At 38.4% G+C, this 22,319-nt stretch overlaps 1 protein-coding gene across 1 annotated transcript in view; it reads left to right on the forward strand.

The window, feature by feature from the left end:
* Window positions 1-22,319, forward strand: part of AP3M2 (adaptor related protein complex 3 subunit mu 2) — a 32,037-nt gene that overhangs the window by 5,617 nt on the left and 4,101 nt on the right. The window contains exons 2-5 of the mRNA XM_049771868.1: window positions 1,117-1,288; window positions 7,289-7,426; window positions 14,788-14,873; window positions 15,072-15,205. Coding sequence (XP_049627825.1) covers window positions 1,117-1,288; window positions 7,289-7,426; window positions 14,788-14,873; window positions 15,072-15,205 — 530 coding nt within the window. The remainder of the gene's footprint in view (window positions 1-1,116; window positions 1,289-7,288; window positions 7,427-14,787; window positions 14,874-15,071; window positions 15,206-22,319) is intronic.

The raw sequence follows: 22,319 nt of genomic DNA on the forward strand, positions 1-22,319 counted from the left end.
TGTTGTTAAGATCTTCAGGTCAATTTACGTCATATAAAATTACCTTTTGCATAGTTTCCAATTGTTTATAAATGCCTATAATAGTCTTTATATATAACTTTGTTTCATGTGTACAGCATAATGATTCAATGTTTGTATACATTGCAAAAGGATCTGGATAGTAATATAATTAATACCCTCATACAATATCTTTATTAGTATTATATTAGTTCCTTTGTGGGGAGGGTCTGAAAGCACACCTGGCATTGCTCAATGCTTACTTCTGGCTCTGCACTCAGGAGTTACTCCTGATGGTACGAGGGGGAACATTTCCAATGCTGAAAATTGAACCCATTTAGCCATAGGCAAGACAAGAGTCTACCCTACCTACTGCTCCTACCCCAATAGTTTTTCTTTGGATGAAATCTTTTTTTTTTTTTTTTTTGTGGTTTTTGGGTCACACCCGGCAGTGCTCAGGGGTTATTCCTGGCTCCAGGCTCAGAAATTGCTCCTGGCAGGCACGGGGGACCATATGGGACGCCGGGATTCGAACCGATGACCTCCTGCATGAAAGGCAAACACCTTACCTCCATGCTATCTCTCCGGCCCCTGGATGAAATCTTTTAAGATCTACAATTTTAGCAATTCCCAATTGTGCAACTTATATTAACTATATGTATAGGCTGTTTTATATTCTACTTATTTCATCTAGTTGAGGAAACTAGTCCAGACAGTTTGAATGACTTCCTCTGGTTAGTAAAAGAAATTAATAATAGGGGCCAGAATGATAGCACAGTGGATAAGGTGTTTGCCTTACATACAGCTGACCTGGGCTTGATCAATGGCATCCTATATGGACCCCTGAGCCTGCCAGGAGTAATTTCTGGGTGTAGTGCCAGTAGTAACCTCTGAGCATTGCCAGGTATGGCCCAACCCCCCCCAAATTAATTCGTACTATAAAACAGTTCAGTAATTTCTACCAAACTGAGCTAGATAGCTAGAGAACTATAGTTACATTTCTCCCCTTCATTCAGAAACATATATGGACAGAATTAGGTCCTTAATTATCTAGGATCTTTTTATTTTTACTTATTACAGCCTCTGAATGATAAATACATTATGTTGTATTTTCACCAGGATTATTTTGGAGTTTGTTCAGAGCCAGTAATCAAAGACAATGTGGTTGTGGTTTATGAAGTATTGGAAGAGATGCTTGACAATGGGTTTCCGTTGGCTACTGAATCCAATATCCTCAAAGAACTGATAAAGCCTCCCACTATCCTTCGAACAGTTGTCAACACTATAACAGGTACGGAGAAGAGGAATTTCACAGAAAACTACTACAATCAGGATATGACTTTCTGTTGAATCTCTTTTAAATACTTTCGGAAATTTCAAATCCAGTTAGTTGTACTCTAAAGTCTTTGAGTTTGACTTGAAAAGCTACTTGTGTAGAATAGGCTTCTGATTGCCATTCACAACCCTTTCACTAGAGAAATGCAATGTGTTCGAGTGCTGCCAGAAGCAATGTGGATTCATTACACAATTGATTTTCTTTAGGTGGGAAAATTTGAGTCATACCCAGATGTGCTCAGGGCTTACTCCTGGCAGGAGTTTGGGGTGGTGCCAGGGATTAAACTTTGTATGGCCCCTTGCTAGACTACTGTATTATCTCACCCATAATTTTAAATTAATTAATTAATTAATTATTTTTGGTTTTTGGGCCATACCAAGTGACACTCAGGGGTTACTCCTGGCTATGCGTTCAGAAATCACTCCTGGCTTGGGGAACCAGATGGGATGCCAGGGGTCAACCTAAGTCTATCACAGGCAGCCGTATGCAAGGCAAACGCCCTACCACTGTGCTCTTGCTCTGACCCTTAAATTAATTTTTGGTCATTGCATTGTTGCTAATTTTTGTGTGACCCTCACACTAATCACAATTTTTTAAATAACTTTTTTTTTTATAAAACTGTTGGGTTATAAGGTTGTTCATCATACAGTTGGCTTTTATTTTTACAGTCACAAAGTTATTGGACAGAAAACAAATTTATTGGGATTTTTCAACATTTTTTGTTCATTTTAAACCTTAAAAATTTTGCCACTGCTGGGGCCAGATAGATAACACAGCAGTAGGGCATTTGCCTTACATGTGGCCAACCCAGGATGGACCCTGGTTCGATTCCCAGCATTCCAAAGAGTCCCCTGAGCCAGCCAGGAGTGATTTCTGAGTGCAGAGCCAAGAGTAACCTCTGAGCGCCTACAGGTGTGACCCAAACAACCAAAAAAAATTTTTTTTGCTACTGCCGAAATCATTCATGATAAATGCCTTAAAAACATTTGGGGGGGGGGCGGAGAGATAACATGGAGGCAGGGTGTTTGCCTTGCATGCAGAAGGACAGGTGGTTTGAAACCCAGTATCCCATATGGTCCCCCGGGCCTGCCAGGAGGATTTCTGAGCGTAGAGCCAGGAGGAACCCCTGAGCACTGCTTGGTGTGACCCCAAAACAAACAAACAAACAAAAACCTTTTTTTTTTTTTGGTTTTTGGGCCACACCTGGTGACACTCAGGGGTTCCTCCTGGCAATGCACTCAGAAATCGCTCCTGGCTTGGGGGATCATATGGGACACTGAATTTTAGGAATGTTTGATCTATTTCTTTGAAAAACTTTCATGAATATCCTTACAGAGACTGTATTGAATCTGCACAATGCAGATTGTGCATTTTAATAATGTTAAATTTCCCAATCCATGATCAGTGAATGTATTTCCATTTCCTTGTATCCTCTTATTTCTTGTTTATAGGTCTTTCACCTCTTTAGTTAAATTGATTCAGAGGTATTTGATTTTGAGTCATAATTGTGAATGGGATTTTTAAAAAATATCTCTCTTCTCTTTAATTATTTGCATATAAGACATGGACTTTGCATATTAATTTTGTGTTAAACCACTTTACAAATTAATTGTTTCTAAAAGTTTTTGGCAGTTTATAGAATTTTCTAAATATGGTATTATGTCATCTGCAAATAGTGAGAGCTTGACTTCTTCCTTTCCAATCTAGCAGCTCTTGATATTTTTTCTTGTCTAATTGTTATGACAAGTACTTCTAGTACTATATTGAATCAAAGTGGTGAGAGTAATCTTGAAAGGAAGGCCTTTAGTTTTTCCCCATTGAGTATGATGTTTTCTGCGGTCTTGTGGCTTTGATTATATTGGAGATATTTCCTTAAATTTTCATTTTGTTGAGAATGTGTGCTGGATCTTACCAAATGCTTTCTCTCTGCATCTTTTTATATGATCAGATATTTTTTTATTTTTTCTATGATTGATATGTTGTATTACATTGATTGACATGCATATATTAAATAATCTTTGCATGACCACAATCAATTCTTCTTGGTCACAGTGTCTGATATTTTTGGTTTGTTTTGGGACACACCTAGCAGCACTCAGAGATTACTCTTGGCTCTGTGGTCAGAAATCATTCCTGGTAGGCTCAGGAGACCATATGGAATGCCAGCGATTGAATCCTGGTCTGCCGCATGCAAGGCAAATGCCCTGCTCACTGTGCGATTGCTCCAGCCCCCAAGTGTATAATCTTTCTGATGCATTATTGGATTCTATTTGTTAGTATTTTGTTAAGGTTTTTTGCATTGGTGTTCATCAAGAATATCAGCTTGTAATTCTCTCTTTTTTGGTGGTATCTTTTTTATGTGGTGTCTCTGTTTTGGTGTCTCTGTAGTGGTGTCTTGTATCAGGGTGATTTTGGCTTCATAGAAACGGCAGTGTTTCTGTTTCTTCAGTTTTCTTAGAAAGCCTGAAAGGATTGGTAGGAGGTACATTTTTAAAGGTTTGGAAGAATTCTCTAATGAGTCCATCTGGACCTGGGCTTTTGATTTGGATAAATCTTTTAATTATCATTTCAATTTTCTCAATAGTTGAAAAGTCTGTTTAGGCATTCAAAATCATCTTCGTTCAGTCTTGGAAGGGTCTAAGAGTTCAAGAACTTATCTACTTCTTCTAAGTTCTCTCATTTCATGATGATTCTTTAAATTTCTGAGAGGTGTGTGATATAATCCCTTTCCTTTATGATTTGGCTTATTAGTGTTCTCTCTTTGTTAGTCTTGCTAATTGTTTATCAGTTTTGTTTGTTTTTTCCCAAAGGAAAAGCACTTGATTTTAGCAATCTTTTGTATTTATTTTTAAATTCCAGCTTATTAATTTCTCCTCTAAATTTTGTTTTGTTTTGTTTTGTTTTTTTGGGCCACACCCGGAGTTGCTCAGGCGTTACTCCTGGCTGTCTGCTCAGAAATAGCTCCTGGCAGGCACGGAGGACCATATGGGACACCGGGATTCGAACCAACCACCTTTGGTCCTGGATCGGCTGCTTGCAAGGCAAACGCCGCTGTGCTATCTCTCCGGGCCCTCTCCTCTAAATTTTATGATTTTCTTTTTCCTACCTTCTTTGGTCTCCTTTTGTTGGTCATTTTAAAGTGTTCAGCCAAGTTATTTATTTAGGCCTTTCCTTTCTGATTAATGCTTGCAGAACTATAAACTTTCCTCTTAATACTACTTTTGCTATATCCCACAAATTCTGCTACCTCATATCCTCTGTTTCTTATAATGATTTTGAGCATGAAGTCTATGTCATCTGATACATTATGGATATCCTATATAAGAGCTTTCAGGCACCACTGAGTGTAGCCCAAAACCCATTTAAAAATAAATAAATGATTTTGGTTTTGAATATGTGAAGTTCCTGAACTATTGTTCTTTATCTGTGAAGTGATGTGTGAGAATATTAGTGTATTGGTGAGCCATTCATTTTAATGAGTTTTTTTCACTGTATCCCACTCTTCAAGCCCAGAGTGTTTCCTTTGGTAAATCTGCTGTTTTTTCCTTTCGGGGAGAAAGAAGGATCAGTGTTCAAAGTTATTTTTTGGCTTTGCACTCAAGAACCACTCCTGATGGGACCATATGGAATGTCAGGAGTGGAACCTGAGTCAGCTGTGTTCAAGGCAAGTGCACTGTCCACTACACTATATCTCTGGTCAATGTCTGCTATAATTCTTAAGGATTTCCCATTGTATGTCATTTGACTTAACTGCTTTCAGTATTTTGTGATTTTTTTTTATCATTCTGTCTACAATGAGTCTTGGAGTATTTTTGTTTGAATCTCTTTTAGCAGATATTCTTCAGGCCTCCAGGAAATAGGTGCATGCATTCTTTAGTTCTGAGAACTTCTCACCATTGATATATATTATATATTTTTTGGTTTTGGGGCCACACCTGGTGACACTTAGGCTATGTGCTATGTGCTCAGAAATTGCTCCTGGCTTGGGGGACCATATGGGATGCCAGAGATCAAACTGAGGTCTGTCCTGGGTCAGTTGCATGCAAGCCCTGCACTATCACTCTGTCCCATCATTGATATCTTTAACTGTTGCTTATTCATAGGGTCTACCTGGCCATCTAGAACCTCGATAATTCTTATGTTCTTCCTCTTGAATTTGCTTCAAAGTTATCTAGTCAGATATTCATTTATTTTAAGACTTCTTCCCCATGTTCTGCTGTGTTATAAAGTTCATCTTCAAGTTCACTGATTCAAGTTTCACTGATTCATCTTTCAAATTCACTGTTTCAGCAGCTATAACTCTGTTGGTGAGGCCTTCTGATGAGCATTTCATTTCACCTACTATTTATTTCTGTTCTGTCTTTTCTCTTTGAAGTTTTCTCATTTCTGATCATAGCCTCTTGTTGTTGTATTGACTGTCCATTCCTTTGTTTCTCTGAGTTCCTCCCATCCTCAAATTTCCCTCTGTAAGGTCCTTATCAGATAAGCTATCTAGCTGGTTAATATTGTTTGGGGCTCAGGCAACCATATTCACTCACAGAGCATGTTGAAATTCTGCATTACTTTCCTATTGTGACCTTTGCAATCTGGAAGTGTTTATTATTTGTTGTTGCGTGAGTAGTGACTAAAGTTAGGATGTCTTTGTATGCATGCTGTGAGATCTGAAGTGAAAAAGAACTGGTTGAAGAGCAAGTATAGTTGCCAATATCTTCTCAGGCCTTTTGATCTGGGGTCGAAATGGTACTCCTGTGTTCCTCAGTTTCCAAAATGCCTCAGTTGCTTGGAGACCTAAATCTCACTAAAATCTACAGTAGGGTATCTGAGAACTACTCTAGAAATGAAATGTTTTGAAAAATATACTGAATATATGTGTTTTTTAATGATTCTTTAGATTAGGAACATTCAGGTTAATAAGAAAATTTATTTTAATTATAATATTTCAGAATTTGAGTAAAGAACATTTGAATTACAAAGATATACATTTGATATGTAAATATATATTTTGTGTGGTAAAAAGAGAATAAGTCAAATAATTTATTTACAACTCTTACAGACTTGAGAAAACATAATTTGTGTTATTTTTCCAAGTTTTAGTATTGATATGAGAATAATCCTGTTGGTGTATACATTTTAATACTTTACTCAAAAGCCTACTTCAAACTGGGATACTGTTTTACCAATGAAAATCTTATTTCAGTTTGTAGATTACCACCTATACTGAAAGCATCAATACATTATTTAAGTAGCAAGCTATTGTGAAATTTAAGAGAACCAAGTTCAGGTTACTTTTAAAGCCAAACTATGATATCTGTTTCTCAGGTAACATCTTTAACCTTTTATCTCCTTGAGGAGACATATCAGTTATAAATAATTTTTTAAATTATTTTTATTTAAACACTGTGGTTACATTGTTGTTTATAATACAGATTTTTTGTTTGTTTTTGTTTTGTTTTTTGGTTTTTTGGGTCACACCTATTTGATACTCAGGGGTTACTCCTGGCTAAGTGCTCAGAAATCGCCCCTGCCTTGGGGGGACCATATGGGACACCGGGGGATTGAACCACAGTCCTTCCTTGGCTAGCGCTTGCAAGGCAGACACCTTATCTCTAGCGCCACCTCACCGGCCCCAATACAGGTTTTTTTTTTAAGTAATTTTAATTGACTATTAGCCATACAGAAGTTGGGAAGACTTAAACTTGTTTTCTATAAATTCTTTAATTGCCTGTGAATAGTGAATACTGTTATTAGATAATTGGTTGCGTCTAAAAGTAAGCAAGATTGGGGGTGATTGGGGGTGCATTGGTGGTGGGAATGTTGCATTGGTGAATGGGGAGTGTTCTGTTTATAACTGAAACCCAGTTATAAACATGCTTGTAATCATGGTGCTTAAATAAAGATATATTAAAATAAAAAGTAGGATGATTACTATATAATTGGTTGCATTCTGTATTTTAGGGAGCACTAATGTGGGTGACCAGCTTCCCACTGGGCAGCTGTCAGTGGTGCCTTGGCGACGGACTGGGGTGAAATACACCAATAATGAGGCCTATTTTGATGTAATTGAAGAGATTGATGCCATTATTGATAAATCAGGTAGGTACTTTAAATCTAGTCTCAGAACTATGAAGATAAAGGCCATTTTTATATAATGCTTGCTAAAATCAGAATGACCCCCTACTCAACATCTTTTGTTTGATTTATACCTTCTATTGTATTGGTCATTGTGCTAGATACATTTAAATGTTATGGTCTAAGTTGTTTAAGCATATATGTTAAAAATCACTGAAGACTCATTTTTTTAAATTATAATTTAATTTTATTTTTGGGTTTTTTGTTTGTTTTAAATTTTTACTTAAACCATTGTGATTTACAAAGTTCTTCATAGTTGGGTTTCAGATATACAATGTTTCAGGGCCAGAGCCACTGCCAGTGTCAACCTTCCTCCACCAATCTTCCCAGAGTGCATCCAATGCAACCACTCCCTGGCTCCAGCATGCCAGCATAATAGGTCCATTTTAAATTTTGGTTGCTAAAGTTTGGGTCTCATGATTTCTTTTTTTGTTTTATTTGTTTTTTTGTTTTTGTTTTTGTTTTTGTTTTGGACCATACCCAGTGATGCTCAGGGGTTACTCCTGACTCTGCGCTCAGAAATCGCAGTCGCTCCTGGCTCAGGGAAGCATATGGGACACTGGGGTTCAAACGTAGGTCCATCCTGGGCTGTCGTGTGCAAGGCAAACACCCCACCACTGTGCTATCGCTCTGGCTCCTAATTATTTTATTTTTGTAGACTCTAGCTTGGATATTTAGTTCTGTTCTTTCTTAGCATTACCAATATGCCTGAGACCTTTTGGCCCCTTGCCCCCATACTTTTCATATTTGTGTTTCTCCTCCTCCACTCAATTTCTTTTTTCTCCTCACTATACTCTGGGACCTAGAATGTTCTTGACAGCTCCCCATTTATCTACTGCATTCTTCTTGCAGTTTTTCTATCATCCTGTATATCTTTCTTTCTTCTGGCTTACTTAATTTAACATAATAACTTCCAATTCCATCCATGTTGTCGCAAATTACATGATTGCTTCACTCCTTACAGTTATGTAATATTGCATTGTATATGGAATACCAAATCTTCATGATCCACTCATCTGTTGTTATACATCTAGGTTGATTTCAACTCTTAGCTATTGTATTGAGTGCTGCAATTAATAGTGGTGTGCGTCATCATTTTGGATCAGTGTTTTTTTTCTGTCCAGGAAATAGATAACCAAAAGTGGTATTTCTCGATCATATGGCAGATCTATTCTTAGTTTAAGGGGAACCCTCTATATTGTTTTTCACAGGGGTTAGACCAGGCAGCATTCCCACCAGCAGGGGAGGAGAGTCCTTTTCTTCCCACATCCCCACTGACACAAATTGTTTTCCATATTTTTGATATGTACTATCCTCACTGGTGTAAGATTATATCTTATTGCTGTCTTAATTTGTATTTCCTTAATGATAAGTGATGAACTTTTTTGCATGTACCTGTTGGCTATCTGTTGGCTGAAGACTCAATTTTAAAAAATACTTTTGCTAATAAATTCAATCAAGGATATAAAGTCAACATAAAAATTAATTATGTACATAATGTATTATCTAAAAAGAAAATTAAGAAAACAGTAACAATCACCATAGAACAATAAAAAAATACTTAAGTATTGGCAAAGCTTAACCTAGACGAGAGCTATAGCACAGCTGGTAGGGTGTTTGCCTTGCACATGGCTGACCCAGATTCAGTCCCTGGCATCCTATGAGCCTGCCAGCAATGATTTCTGAGTGCAGAACCAGGTGTATGTAACCTCTGAGCATCACTGGATATAGCCCAAAAGCAAAAAGATAAATAAACTTAACCAAAGAGGTAAGAAATCTGAAAACTACAAATTATAAAATATTAATGGAGGAAATTTAAGAAAACAAATAAAAGAAAAAACAACCTGCATTAATCTATTAGGAGAATTATGATTTTGTTTTTGTTTTTGTTTTTGGGCCACACCTGGTGACAGCTCACTGTTTCCTTGAACGAGATGTAAACTGAGCTGTAACAGATCATGGGTATACCAACCTATGGAGCAAAAAGTTGGCCATCTCAGGAGGAGAAGGTGGGCCAATTCCTTTCCTGCAGAAGTCATGCCTGTTGCCTCCATCACCCCAGAATCACCATTTCCCCAATTTCCCTGCCTCATCACTGATCTCTATGATTCCTTTCTGGGACACCAATCTGACCAAACTTCAGGTACACCAATTTTTCAGCTATTATCACCAGGACTTTTGGAGAAAGTACAGGTATCCTCTCTTGCCCCTGTGTCTTTCTTCTTTTTGGCAGCTGAGTATATACCCCTAAAAGTCTTAGTATCAGTAATAGTGCTTTGAATTTTTGGACAACCCATAAGGCATGGTGGGGTTTTGAACTACTTTGCAATCGTTCCTTTTGTAGACACAAGATGCTTCTTTTTCATTTCATTGTCAGTATCTTCCCCAATGCCAGGGAGATCTCAGAGGAGCTTTATGTGTATGCTAGATTATCTTGCGGCTGTTATCCTGGTATGGCCTCTGATTTGTGTGGATGGGCTATGAGTCTCTTTCTTTGGGCAGATCAGATAGTTCTCCCTGTGGTCCGTACACTTTTTCTTGGGCCTCCCTCCCTCTGAGGAAGTTGTGCCCCTCAATATTGTAATATTGGTACCTTGGTTATTTGATATTTTTGGTATCTTTAAAAGAATTTATCTTGTCTCGTTGAATTAATACTATATATCAGTATTATATATTTGAAATTTTCTCAGATGGAAAATCGTAATTATTTATATCACCAAAAATAAATAAAGGAGGCTATAGGGATAGTATAGTGGGTAGCAAGATGGTTGTGTTGAATGCAGCCAACCTATGCTTGATTCTTGGTGCCCCATATGTTTTCCTGTGCCCACTAGGCAGGATCCTTGAGTGCAACTCCAGAAGAAAGCCATGAGTATGGCCTCTGACTGTGACTTCAAAACAAAATAAATAAATAAACAAGGCCAGAGATGTCACTCAGCAGTAAAGTTCATGTGTTTCACATGTGAATTTGAGTCTCAGCAGCACTCTCCTCAAAAAAGAAATATATGTGGTGGAGTTAATATTAGAAATATTGTGGTACTCTTCACAATATTCATGTCAAAATATCAAGTTTTACAGCATGAATGTATACAGTTTTGCAATGACAACAATAAATTATGATGTACACTAGGTACATCCCAGGAAGCCTCTGAGCACCTCTATTGTGGTGGCCTTAATAATCCCTGGTACCATGGGACTCAAGCAACACTGTATTCTCTCAAGCCCTGGCGCTGAAAGTTGGCCTGCTTTTTGGAAAATCACTGGGAGAGTCCTGTGGGCCACCTTGCCCCACCCCGCCCCACTCAAAACATATATAAAATGATGCAGACCAGTCTCATATTTACTGATTTTATAGGTATATTGTCTGTAATTAAAAAAATCCATGAGTACTACGGCTAAATTTCCTTTTGAAAAGTAGCTCCCAATTCTAATGGAAGAACTAAAGTCTTTTGTGTATTTATTTATTTATTTTGCTTTTTTTGTTCTTTAGACCACACCCAGCAATGCTCATAACTTACTCTTGGTTTTGTGCTCAGGGATCATTCTGGTGGGGCTCTGAGGACCAGCTGGGGTGCCAGGGATTGAACCTGGATAGGCTATATATAAGTAAATGCCCTACCTACTGTATTTTCTCTCTGATCCCTGGAAGAGCTAAAATAGTCATCACTAAAATTCAGTAAATCTTCTGTTTATTCCAATTTAAGTTAGGAAGTCTTATTAGAACTGAGTTAGGACTAGGAGTCCTAGAAACTTAAGGTTGTAGAACTTTCTCCTTATATTAGTGAGCTCATTCATTCAAGAAGTGCTCTTGACTGGGTATGGCCAAAAAAGTTAGAAAAGTGTTTTTGGAAACTGTTGTCCAAGCTGAATAAATAAGACTTAGTGTATGATTTAAGAATTTTTTAGGGCCCGGAGAGATAGCACAGCGGTGTTTGCCTTGCAAGCAGCCGATCCAGGACCCAAGGTGGTTGGTTCGAACCCCGGTGTCCCATATGGTCCCCTGTGCCTGCCAGGAGCTATTTCTGAGCAGACAGCCAGGAATAACCCCTGAGCACCGCTGGGTGTGGCCCAAAAGCCAAAAAAAAAAAAAAAAAAAGTTTTTAAAATAGAGTAAAGAAAGAGAAAAAGGCCAAAAGATGGGGCATAAGAGAGATACTTTAAGCAAAGTGCATGCAGAGTTCTTCATTGGAAGAATGAGCATAGTTATAGAGACTTGCATGGATTTGGTTTTTGATTTTGGGGTTTGTTTTTTTAGGGGGGGTCACACCTAGCAGTGCTCAGGGGTTACTCCTGGCTCTATGCTCAGAAATCATTCCTGGCAGGCTCAGGGGACCATATGGGATGCTGGGATTCGAACACTGTCCTTCTGCATGCAAGGCAAACACCCTACCTCCATGCCATCTCTCCAGCCCCAAGACTTGCATGGATTTGGGAGCAATGTAAATACAAATACTTCTTTTGGTGGGTGGGGGAGGGATAGTGGTGGGAAATGAGCACTGGTGAAAGGTATTGTACATTGTATGACTGAAATTTAGTCATTAATAACTTTGTATCTGAAGAAAAACTGTATTATAAACAGCCTTGTAACCATAGTGTTTAAATAAAGTAATTGAAATAAAAAGAAATAAAGTTACTCTTTAATGAAAAAAAGAAGAAAGAAAACTACACACAATGAGCTAGACCATATCATGAAGAGCCTTGTATACTAGGTAGTAGTTTAGAATAAATGAGGAATTTTGTTCTGCTTTGTTGAGTTTGGGGAGAGCACCTCCCAAGCGGTGCCCAGAAAAACCCCAGGGATCTCTCCTTTTGATTCTTAGGAAACAAGACTGGCAATTTAGTGCTTGGGTCCTTGGATATGGTGCTGCTTGGTTTTGCAGCTCTAGGATTATCCAAGCCACCACTGGGTGCTTAGCGGCCTCTAAAACTTGACCAGATGATACTGGGAAGAACATGGTTCAAGGGATTGAGCTGGTGTCACTTCATGCAAGGCAAGGCAAATATTTAAAGCTCCTCTGACCCCTGCTTTAAAAAATTCTCCTCAGGTGCATCGGTGTGTTAAAAAAAGACAGAACTAAAAAAAAAAAGGACATAACTAAATATCCAAGCAAAAGTCAATAACAATGAAATCATGAGTCCCAACATATAACAATCAAAACTTAAAATGGGCCTGCTATGCTGGCTGCTGGGGGCAGGGGTCATGACCTGGGATGCACTCAAGGAACATTGGTGGAGGAAGGTTGACACTGTTGGTGGGATTGGCCTTGATACATTGTCAATACCAAATATGAAGAACTTTGTAAGTCACAATTAGTTTCAGTAAAATATTTTTAAAAACTCTCTCCTCCCACTTTCTTTTCTTATTGATGATGGTGTTACTGAGATGATTGGAGCTTGCACAGCTATGAGATATCTGGATTGTACATTTTTATCTGTGATGCCTGCCCAGGATTGCATATTGGGTTGTATTTGTACAACACAGTCATGGTATTCACCAAAGATTACACTCCCTTTAGATACATTTCTTGCACAAATGTGCTCTGGGGCTCACCCTCTTCAAGGGAATGACAAAGTTATTTTGGTTCTCACACATGTGCTTCCTGGCTATACCACCTACGCAACTTTTTAGTTTCTGTGTTTGTTGAAGGTTGCACCTCTTTTTGATGCTTACACCTGGGTGCTGTATAGTTGAAAGTAAGTCATTTGTGGTTCCAGGGATCACAGACAACAGAGTTACCACGATCACATGCAGTGCATGTGGACACTGGGAGTTTTAAATTGTGTCCATATGCTTGCAAGGTCTGTGCTCAAAGCCATACTCAAAGTCCCTAATGGAAAAGCTCTAAGTTGGTGGTAACTTAATTAAGTTTGTAGCTTAAAATTTTCAGTCTGGGGGGCCGGGCGGTGGCGCAAGAGGTAAGGTGCCTGCCTTGCCTGCACTAGCCTTGGACGGACCACAGTTCGATCCCCCGGCATCCCATATGGTCCCCCAAGCCAGGAGCAACTTCTGAGCACATAGCCAGGAGTAACCCCTGAGTGTTACCGGGTGTGGCCCAAAAACAAACAAAAAAAAAATTTCAGTCTGGCTTTAGTGTGAAGAATGGTTTTAAGCATGTTTTTAAGACTGAGCCTGTTGCTTCAATATACCGACTTTACTTAATGCTGTGGTGAATGAATAGGAATGAGATAACATAATAAATTAAAGTCTTAGAAACGAGATGGATTGATTATTATATGTGGCACTAAAGGAGTATTAGTAAAGGATGAAACTGATTCTATCTTGAGAAATATAGATATGATACCATGCTAAGGATGAAACACAGAAGCCAATCAAGAAACTAAGGATGAATATACTTTTGGGAATGTAAAGTTTGATGAGCCTTTATGACATTCAAGTGAAGTTGTCTAATTGGCATGAGTGAAACTGAACTGGAAGAAACAGGAAATAATTGGCTGTAATTTAAAAAATTGAGTTGGTGAGAGTTGAGTGAAAGAGATACTCAGAACTGTGAATAAGCATAGACACTTAAAGATTGTGTAAAGAAAAAACAAAAACTTCCACTGATACCTGTAGGTTGCCCTGGTGGGGGCAGAGGGAAGTTGATATTATTGGTGATGGGATTGATGCTGGAGCATTATATATATATGACTCAACTATTAATAACTTTGGAAATCACAGGGATTTCGTAAAAAATTAAAGATAGAAAATTGAAAAGTAGAAGCATTTATGAGAAAGGAGCATGTTGAAAAGGTCAGCAATAACAGCTAGTACAGAGAGAGTAAAATTAAAACAAGTGTCAGTTCCGTTTAACAGCAGAGTTCATGAAGTGACCTTTGAGAGAAGTTTTTTATATGAAATTTTCTGAACCACTGGTTAATATAATGATGATTCTTGTACTTGATTGAAAACTCATTTAGGGCCCAGAGAGATAGCACAGCGGCGTTTGCCTGGCAATCAGCTGATTCAGGACCTAAGGTGGTTGGTTCGAATCCCGGTGTCCCATATGGTCCCCCGTGCCTGCCAGAAACTATTTCTGAGCAGACAGCCAGGAGTAACCCCTGAGCACAGCTGGATGTGGCCCAAAAACCAAAAACCAAAAAAAAAAAAAAATAAGAAAACTTATTTAGGCTAATAACATTCTCATCATTTTTTATCAACATTAAGATATCAGTGTTCCATATTTAATATGCATTATTTGGAAGAGAAAGAAGTTGGAAAAGAAAAAAAGTCAAAGAATTAAGTTGATTGTAGAGGACAGAAAAATACATAGTAATCTCTCCCTCATCCTTTTTTTTTTTTTTTTTTTTTTTTATGCCTCTTTCAGGTTCTACAATTACTGCTGAGATCCAAGGGGTGATTGATGCCTGTGTCAAACTGACTGGAATGCCAGACCTCACGCTTTCCTTTATGGTAAAATTCTGATCAGAGATTTAGTTTTAGAGAGAAAAAAATTAAATGCTCTGGAAAAATAGTTAATAGTATGGAAGATATTTAGGAACAACCACAAAGTTTAAATCAGCCGTGAATTTTCTATAAGTACGGTGTGTTTTTACCAAAATGGCAACAGAATTCCTTTTCTGAGATTTGGCTGTTTAATCTTTTCTGTAGAACCCCAGATTGTTGGATGATGTCAGCTTTCATCCTTGTGTTCGTTTCAAGCGTTGGGAATCTGAGCGTATCCTCTCCTTCATCCCTCCTGATGGAAACTTTCGCCTGCTCTCTTATCATGTCAGTGCACAGAAGTAAGCAGCCCTTATAATTAAGAATTGGTGTGTGTGTGTGTATGTGTGTGTGTATATACATATATATACATACATATATATATACATACATATATATATAAATGAAGTCTGTAGTGATTAAGAACTAGGAAGTTAACATAGGTTCAAATTCTAGCCTCTATACTTACTAAGTAGGTACTACCAGATGAGTCATTTAACCTTTCTGTGTCTGCTTTCTTATCTGTAAATTAAAAATGTAAAAGTACCTTGTTATGAAGATTAAGCAAGAGAATTAACACAGCACAGAGTAAGAGTTTTAAATTTGCTATTCTTATTTCTATTATATGTCTAGATAAGAACTATTTTCCACTCAAATTGAAATCTAGTAACACCTGTCTTTAGATCCCATGACCTCAAAACGCATTAATTATGCAATTTTAAATCATAAATATAGTGACTAAGTAAGAGGTTTTCCAAGTAAAGTATATCATAATAGTACCATTCTATGCAATATAGAATAAAACTATTCAAGAGAAATGAAGGAAAATGAGTGTTTGCGAATAAATACTCTACGGCTATATTGTGTAGACTTGAACCCCACTTCATCACCTACAGTGCAAGTTAAGGGCATCCGTATTCACTGAATTTCAGGATAATAACAGTGCTTAAGTGTATTTATTTGCGAGAAAAGTGCTATAATGGAGATAAAATATTTGGCACCATTAATAGAGAGAAGTTTATAATGATGTTAAGAACTGCTTTTGCTTAGTCTGGAGAGGTTGTAGAGAAGACACTACTAGCCATGCATGTTTTCTACTTGAGTTTGATCCCAAGTACTGCAAATAGTTTCCAAGCAGCACCATGAATCACTCCTAAGCACAAACCCAGGAATAGCCTCTAAGCCTGGCCAGTTGTGGCTCTAAAAAAAAAAAAGAAAAGAAAAGAAGTCCCACTCTGTTACTAATTTAGTATTACTGTGACTTTTCTTTTTTTTTTTTCTTTTTTTTTTTCTAAACACCTTGATTACATACATGATTGTGTTTGGGTTTCAGTAATAAATGGAACACCACCCATCACCAGTGCAACATTCCCATCACCCATGTCCCAAATCTCCCTCCTCCCCACCCGACCCCCACCTGTACTCTAAACAGGCTCTGCATTTCCCTCATACATTCTCAATATTAGGACAGTTCAAAATGTAGTTATTTCTCTAACTAAACTCATCACTCTTTGTGGTGAGCTTCCTGAGGTGAGCTGGAACTTCCAGCTCTTTTCTCTTTTGTGTCTGAAATTTATTATTGCAAGAATGTCTTTCATTTTTCTTAAAACCCATAGATGAGTGAGACCATTCTGCGTTTTTCTCTCTCTCTCTGACTTATTTCACTCAGCATAATAGAGTCTGTGTACATCCATGTATAGGAAAATTTCATGACTTCATCTCTCCTGACAGCTGCATAATATTCCATTGTGTATATGTACCACAGTTTCTTTAGCCATTCGTCTGTTGAAGGGCATCTTGGTTGTTTCCAGAGTCTTGCTATGGTAAATAGTGCTGCAATGAATATAGGTGTAAGGAAGGGATTTTTGTATTGTATTTTTGTGTTCTTAGGGTATATTCCTAGGAGTGGTATAGCTGGATCGTATGGGAGCTCGATTTCCAGTTTTTGGAGGAATCTCCATATTGCTTTCCATAAAGGTTGAACTAGACGGCATTCCCACCAGCAGTGGATAAGGGTTCCTTTCTCTCCACATCCCCGCCAGCACTGTTTGTTCTCATTCTTTGTGATGTGTGCCATTCTCTGTGGTGTGAGGTGGTATCTCATTGTTGTTTTGATTTGCATCTCCCTGATGATTAGTGATGTGGAGCATTTCTTCATGTGTCTTTTGGCCATGCGTATTTCTTCTTTGTCAAAGTGTCTGTTCATTTCTTCTCCCCATTTTTTGATGGGATTAGATGTTTTTTTCTTGTAAAGTTCTGTCAGTGGCTTGTATATTTTAGAGATTAGCCCCTTATCTGATGGGTATTGGGTGAATAGTTTCTTCCACTCAGTGGTTGGCTCTTGTATCCTGGGCACTATTTCCTTTGAGGTGCAGAAGCTTCTCAACTTAATATATTCCCATCTGTTAATCTCTGCTTTCACTTGCTTGGAGAGTGCAGTTTCCTCCTTGAAGATGCCTGTAGTCTCAATGTCCTGGAGAGTTTTGCCTATGTGTTGTTCTATATATCTTATGGTTTGGGGTCTGATATCGAGGTCTTTAATCCATTTGGATTTTACCTTCGTACATGATGTTAGCTGGGGGTCTAAGTTTAATTTTTTGCAAGTGGCTAGCCAGTTGTGCCAACACCACTTGTTGAAGAGGCTTTCCTTGCTCCATTTAGGATTTCCTGCTCCTTTATCAAAAATTAGGTGATTGTATGTCTGGGGAACATTTTCTGAGTATTCAAGTCTATTCCACTGATCTGAGGGTCTGTCCTTATTCCAATACCATGCTGTTTTGATAACTATTGCTTTGTAGTAAAGTTTAAAGTTGGGGAAAGTAATTCCTCCCATATTCTTTTTCCCAATGATTGCTTTAGCTATTCTAGGGTGTTTATTATTCCAAACAAATTTCAAAAGTGCCTGATCCACTTCTTTGAAGAATGTCATGGGTATCTTTAGAGGGATAGCGTTGAATCTGTATAATGCCTTGGGGAGTATTGCCATTTTGATGATGTTAATCCTGCCAATCCATGAGCAGGGTATGTGTTTCCATTTCCGCGTGTCCTCTCTTATTTCTTGGAGCAGAGTTTTATAGTTTTCTTTGTATAGGTCCTTCACATTTTTAGTCAAGTTGATTCCAAGATATTTGAGTTTATGTGGCACTATTGTGAATGGGGTTATTTTCTTAATGTCCATTTCTTCCTTATTACTATTGGTGTATAGAAAGGCCATTGATTTTTGTGTGTTAATTTTGTAGCCTGCCACCTTGCTATATGAGTCTATTGTTTCTAGAAGCTTTTTGGTAGAGTCTTTAGGGTTTTCTAAGTAGAGCATCATGTCATCTGCAAACAGTGAGAGCTTGACTTCTTTCTTTCCTATCTGGATTCCCTTGATATCTTTTTCTTGCCTAATCGCTATAGCAAGTACTTCCAGTGCTATGTTGAATAGGAGTGGTGAGAGAGGACAGCCTTGTCTTGTGCCAGAATTTAGAGGGAAGGCTTTTAGTTTTTCTCCATTAAGGATAATATTTGCCACTGGCTTGTGGTAGATGGCCTTAACTATATTGAGAAAGGTTCCTTCCATTCCCATCTTGCTGAGAGTTTTGATCAAGAATGGGTGTTGGACCTTATCAAATGCTTTCTCTGCATCTATTGATATGATCATGTGATTTTTATTTTTCTTGTTGTTGATGTTGTGTATTATGTTGATAGACTTACGGATGTTAAACCATCCTTGCATTCCTGGGATGAAACCTACTTGATCGTAGTGGATGATCTTCTTAATGAGGTATTGAATCCTATTTGCCAGGATTTTGTTGAGGATCTTTGCATCTGCATTCATCAGCGATATTGGTCTGTAATTTTCTTTTTTGGTAGCATCTCTGTCTGGTTTAGGTATCAGGGTGATGTTGGCTTCATAAAAACTATTTGGGAGTGTTTCCGTTTGTTCAATTTCATGAAAGAGTCTTGCCAGGATTGGTAGTAGTTCCTCTTGGAAAGTTTGAAAGAATTCATTAGTGAATCCATCTGGGCCTGGGCTTTTGTTTTTTGGCTAACCTTTGATTACCGTTTTAATTTCATCAATGGTGATGGGGGTGTTTAGATATGCTACATCCTCTTCCTTCAACCGTGGAAGATTATAAGAGTCCAAGAATTTATCCATATCTTCCAGGTTCTCACTTTTAGTGGCGTAGTTTTTTTCAAAGTAGTTTCTGATTACCCTTTGAATCTCTGTCATATCAGTAGTGATCTCTCCTTTTTCATTCCTAATACGAGTTATCAAGTTTCTCTCTCTTTCTTTGTTAGGTTTGCCAGTGGTCTATCAATCTTGTTTATTTTTTTGAAGAACCAACTTCTGCTTTCGTTGATCTTTCGGATTGTTTTTTGGGTTTCCACTTCGTTGATTTCTGCTCTCAGCTTTGTTATTTCCTTCTGTCTTCCTATTTTTGGGTCCTTTTGTTGAGTACTTTTTAGTTCTATTAGCTGTGTTATTAAGCTACTCAGGTAAGCTCCTTCTTCTTTCCTGATGTGTGCTTGCAAAGCTATAAATTTTCCTCTCAGTACTGCTTTTGCTGTGTCCCATAAGTTCTGATAGTTTGTGTCTTTATTGTCATTTGTTTCCAGGAACCTTTTGATTTCCTCCTTGATTTCATCTCGGACCCACTGGTTATTGAGTATGAGGCTGTTTAACTTCCAGGTGTTAAAGTTTTTCTTTTGAGTCCCTTTGGAATTCACAAATAATTTCAGAGCCTTGTGGTCAGCGAAGGTAGTCTGCAAAATTTCTATCCTCTTGATATTATGGAGGTATGTTTTATGTGTCAGCATGTAGTCTATCCTGGAGAATGTCCCATGTACATTGGAGAAGAATGTGTATCCAGGTTTCTGGGGATGGAGTGTCCTATATATATCCACTAGGCCTCTTTCTTCCATTTCTCTCCTCAGGTCTAGTATATTCTTGTTGGGTTTCAGTCTGGTTGACCTATCCAGTGTTGATAAAGCAGTGTTGAGGTCCCCCACAATTATTGTGTTGTTATTGATATTGTTTTTCAGATTTGTCAACAGCTGTTTTAAATATTTTGCTGGCCCCTCATTTGGTACATATATGTTTAGGAGAGTTATTTCTTCCTGCTCTACATACCCCTTGATTAATATAAAATGTCCATCTTTGTCCCTTACAACCTTCCTGAGTATAAAGTTTGCATTATCTGATATTAATATGGCCACTCCAGCTTTTTTATGGGTGTTGTTTGCTTGGAATAATTTTTCTCCAGCCTTTTATTTTGAGTCTATGTTTGTTCTGACTATTCAGGTGCGTTTCTTGTAGGCAGCAGAAGGTTGGATTGAGTTTTTTGATCCCTTTAGCCACTCTGTCTCTCTTAACTGGTGCATTTAGTCCATTGACGTTGAGAGAAAGAATTGTCCTGGGATTTAATGCCATCTTTATATCGAAATTTGGTGTGTCTTTTGGTTAGTCTTGTTTTAAATTAGGTCTTTCAGTTTTTCTCTTAAGACTGGTTTTGAGTCTATAAAGTTTCTGAGCTGTTTTTTATCTGTGAAACCATGTATTCTTCCATCAAACCGGAAAGTGAGTTTTGCTGGGTACAGTATTCTAGGTGAAGCATTCATTTCATTCAGTCTTGTCACAATATCCCACCACTGCTTTCTGGCATTGAGTGTTTCTGGTGACAGGTCTGCTGTAAATCTCAAGGATGCTTGCTTGAATGTAATTTCCCCTTTTGATTTTGCTGTTTTCAGAATTCTGTCTCTATCTGTGGGATTTGTCATTGTGACTAGGATGTGTCTTGGGGTGGTTTTTCTTGGGTCTCTTTTGGTTGGTACTCTTCGAGCATGCAGGATTTGATCACATATATTCTTTAGCTCTGGAAATTTCTCTTTAATGATGTTCTTGACCGTTGATTCTTCCTGGAAATTTTCTTCCTGGGTCTCTGGGACTCCAATGATTCTTAAGTTGTTTCTGTTAATCTTATCATAGACTTCTATTTTCATCTGTTCCCATTCTTTGACTAATTTTTCCATTGTCTGTTCATTTGCTTTAAGTTTTTTTTCCAATCTCTCCTGCTGTATGGAATTGTTATGTATCTCATCTTCCACAGCACCAAGTCTATTCTCAGCTTCTGATACCCTGTCCCAGAGCTTATCCATTTTGTCATTCACTTCTTTTCCTGATTTTTTCAGGCCTGTTAGTTGACATGTTATTTCAGTTTGGAGTTTTGTGATTTCTGTCTTCATATTTTCTTGATTCTTATTAGTGTTCTGTTCCACTCTATCCATGGTTTCTTTGAGTTCTTTGAGTATCTTCCATATTGCTACTCTAAAGTCCTTATCTGAGAGGTTGATTAGTTGGTTGGTCATTAACTGGTCATCAAAATTGTCATCTTCATTCTCTATGTCTGATGCTGGCCTGCGTTGTTTCCCGTATTGTGGGTTTTTCTACGTGTTGTGGTGGTATTCATTGGTTATATGATGCAGGCAGCACATTTCTCTGGCTCCGCCCTTTCCGGATGGGCCGACTTGCCTCCAAGGTAGGGGAGTCCTCCGTGGATGAAGCCTCACACAGGATCAAATCTTAGGCCCGAGCACGCAGCAGAGAAGACAGTCTGGAGAGAAATTCTTGCTTCTGTGATCCAACACAGTTCTTAGTGTGGTTTTTTTTTTTTTCTTGTGATGATGTTCTTTTTTAAGAAAGAGCGCACGGCTGCGTAGCGAAGTGGAGCTAATGCCTTCTGGAGCCTCTTTTCAGCCCACTCTCAAGAGGTTCACGCAACAGGATAGTAGAGAGACACACACAGGCAGCACTCACAGTTTTTCACAGTCGGGCCCCACTGGACAGGCGTAGTTTTCACTCGCTCGCTGGGCAGCTTCAGAATGCTGTATTTTTGGGGTTCGCTCCCAGGACTCTGAGGAGAGCTTCAAGAATTCAGAAAAGACAGGACAGGGCTCCCTTCAGGTCCTCTGTTTCCTCAGAAGAAGCACAGCCGGGTGGAGACTCTGCAGGTAGAGCAATCAGCACTCTGCCTGGAAACCCCCACATCCAGCCATTTCTTACTCACTCACTGGCTCGCTGGCTAGCTTCTGAAAGTAGTTTTTTTGGAGTTCGCTTCCCAGGGCTCTGAGGAGAGCTTCCAGAGTTCAGGAAAGACAGAGAAGAGTAGGACAGGGCTCCCTTCAGGTCCTCAGTTTCCTCAGAAGAAGCACAGCCGGGTGGAGACTCTGCAGGTAGAGCAATCAGCATTCTGCCACTGTGACTTTTCTATTCCTCTTTTGTCAAATCATTACAAGCTACCTTACCTCAGTGTTTTTTAAGAATCAGAAGTTATGATCAGAGAAGTTGTAAAATGATCTTGAGAAAATACAAATGGTTAATGAATTATGAATATTATTTTTCTTTTTTTTTTTTTTTTTTTGGTTTTTGGG

Source organism: Suncus etruscus, chromosome 4 (genome assembly GCF_024139225.1).
Source record: "Suncus etruscus isolate mSunEtr1 chromosome 4, mSunEtr1.pri.cur, whole genome shotgun sequence".
Lineage (NCBI taxonomy): Eukaryota > Metazoa > Chordata > Mammalia > Eulipotyphla > Soricidae > Suncus > Suncus etruscus.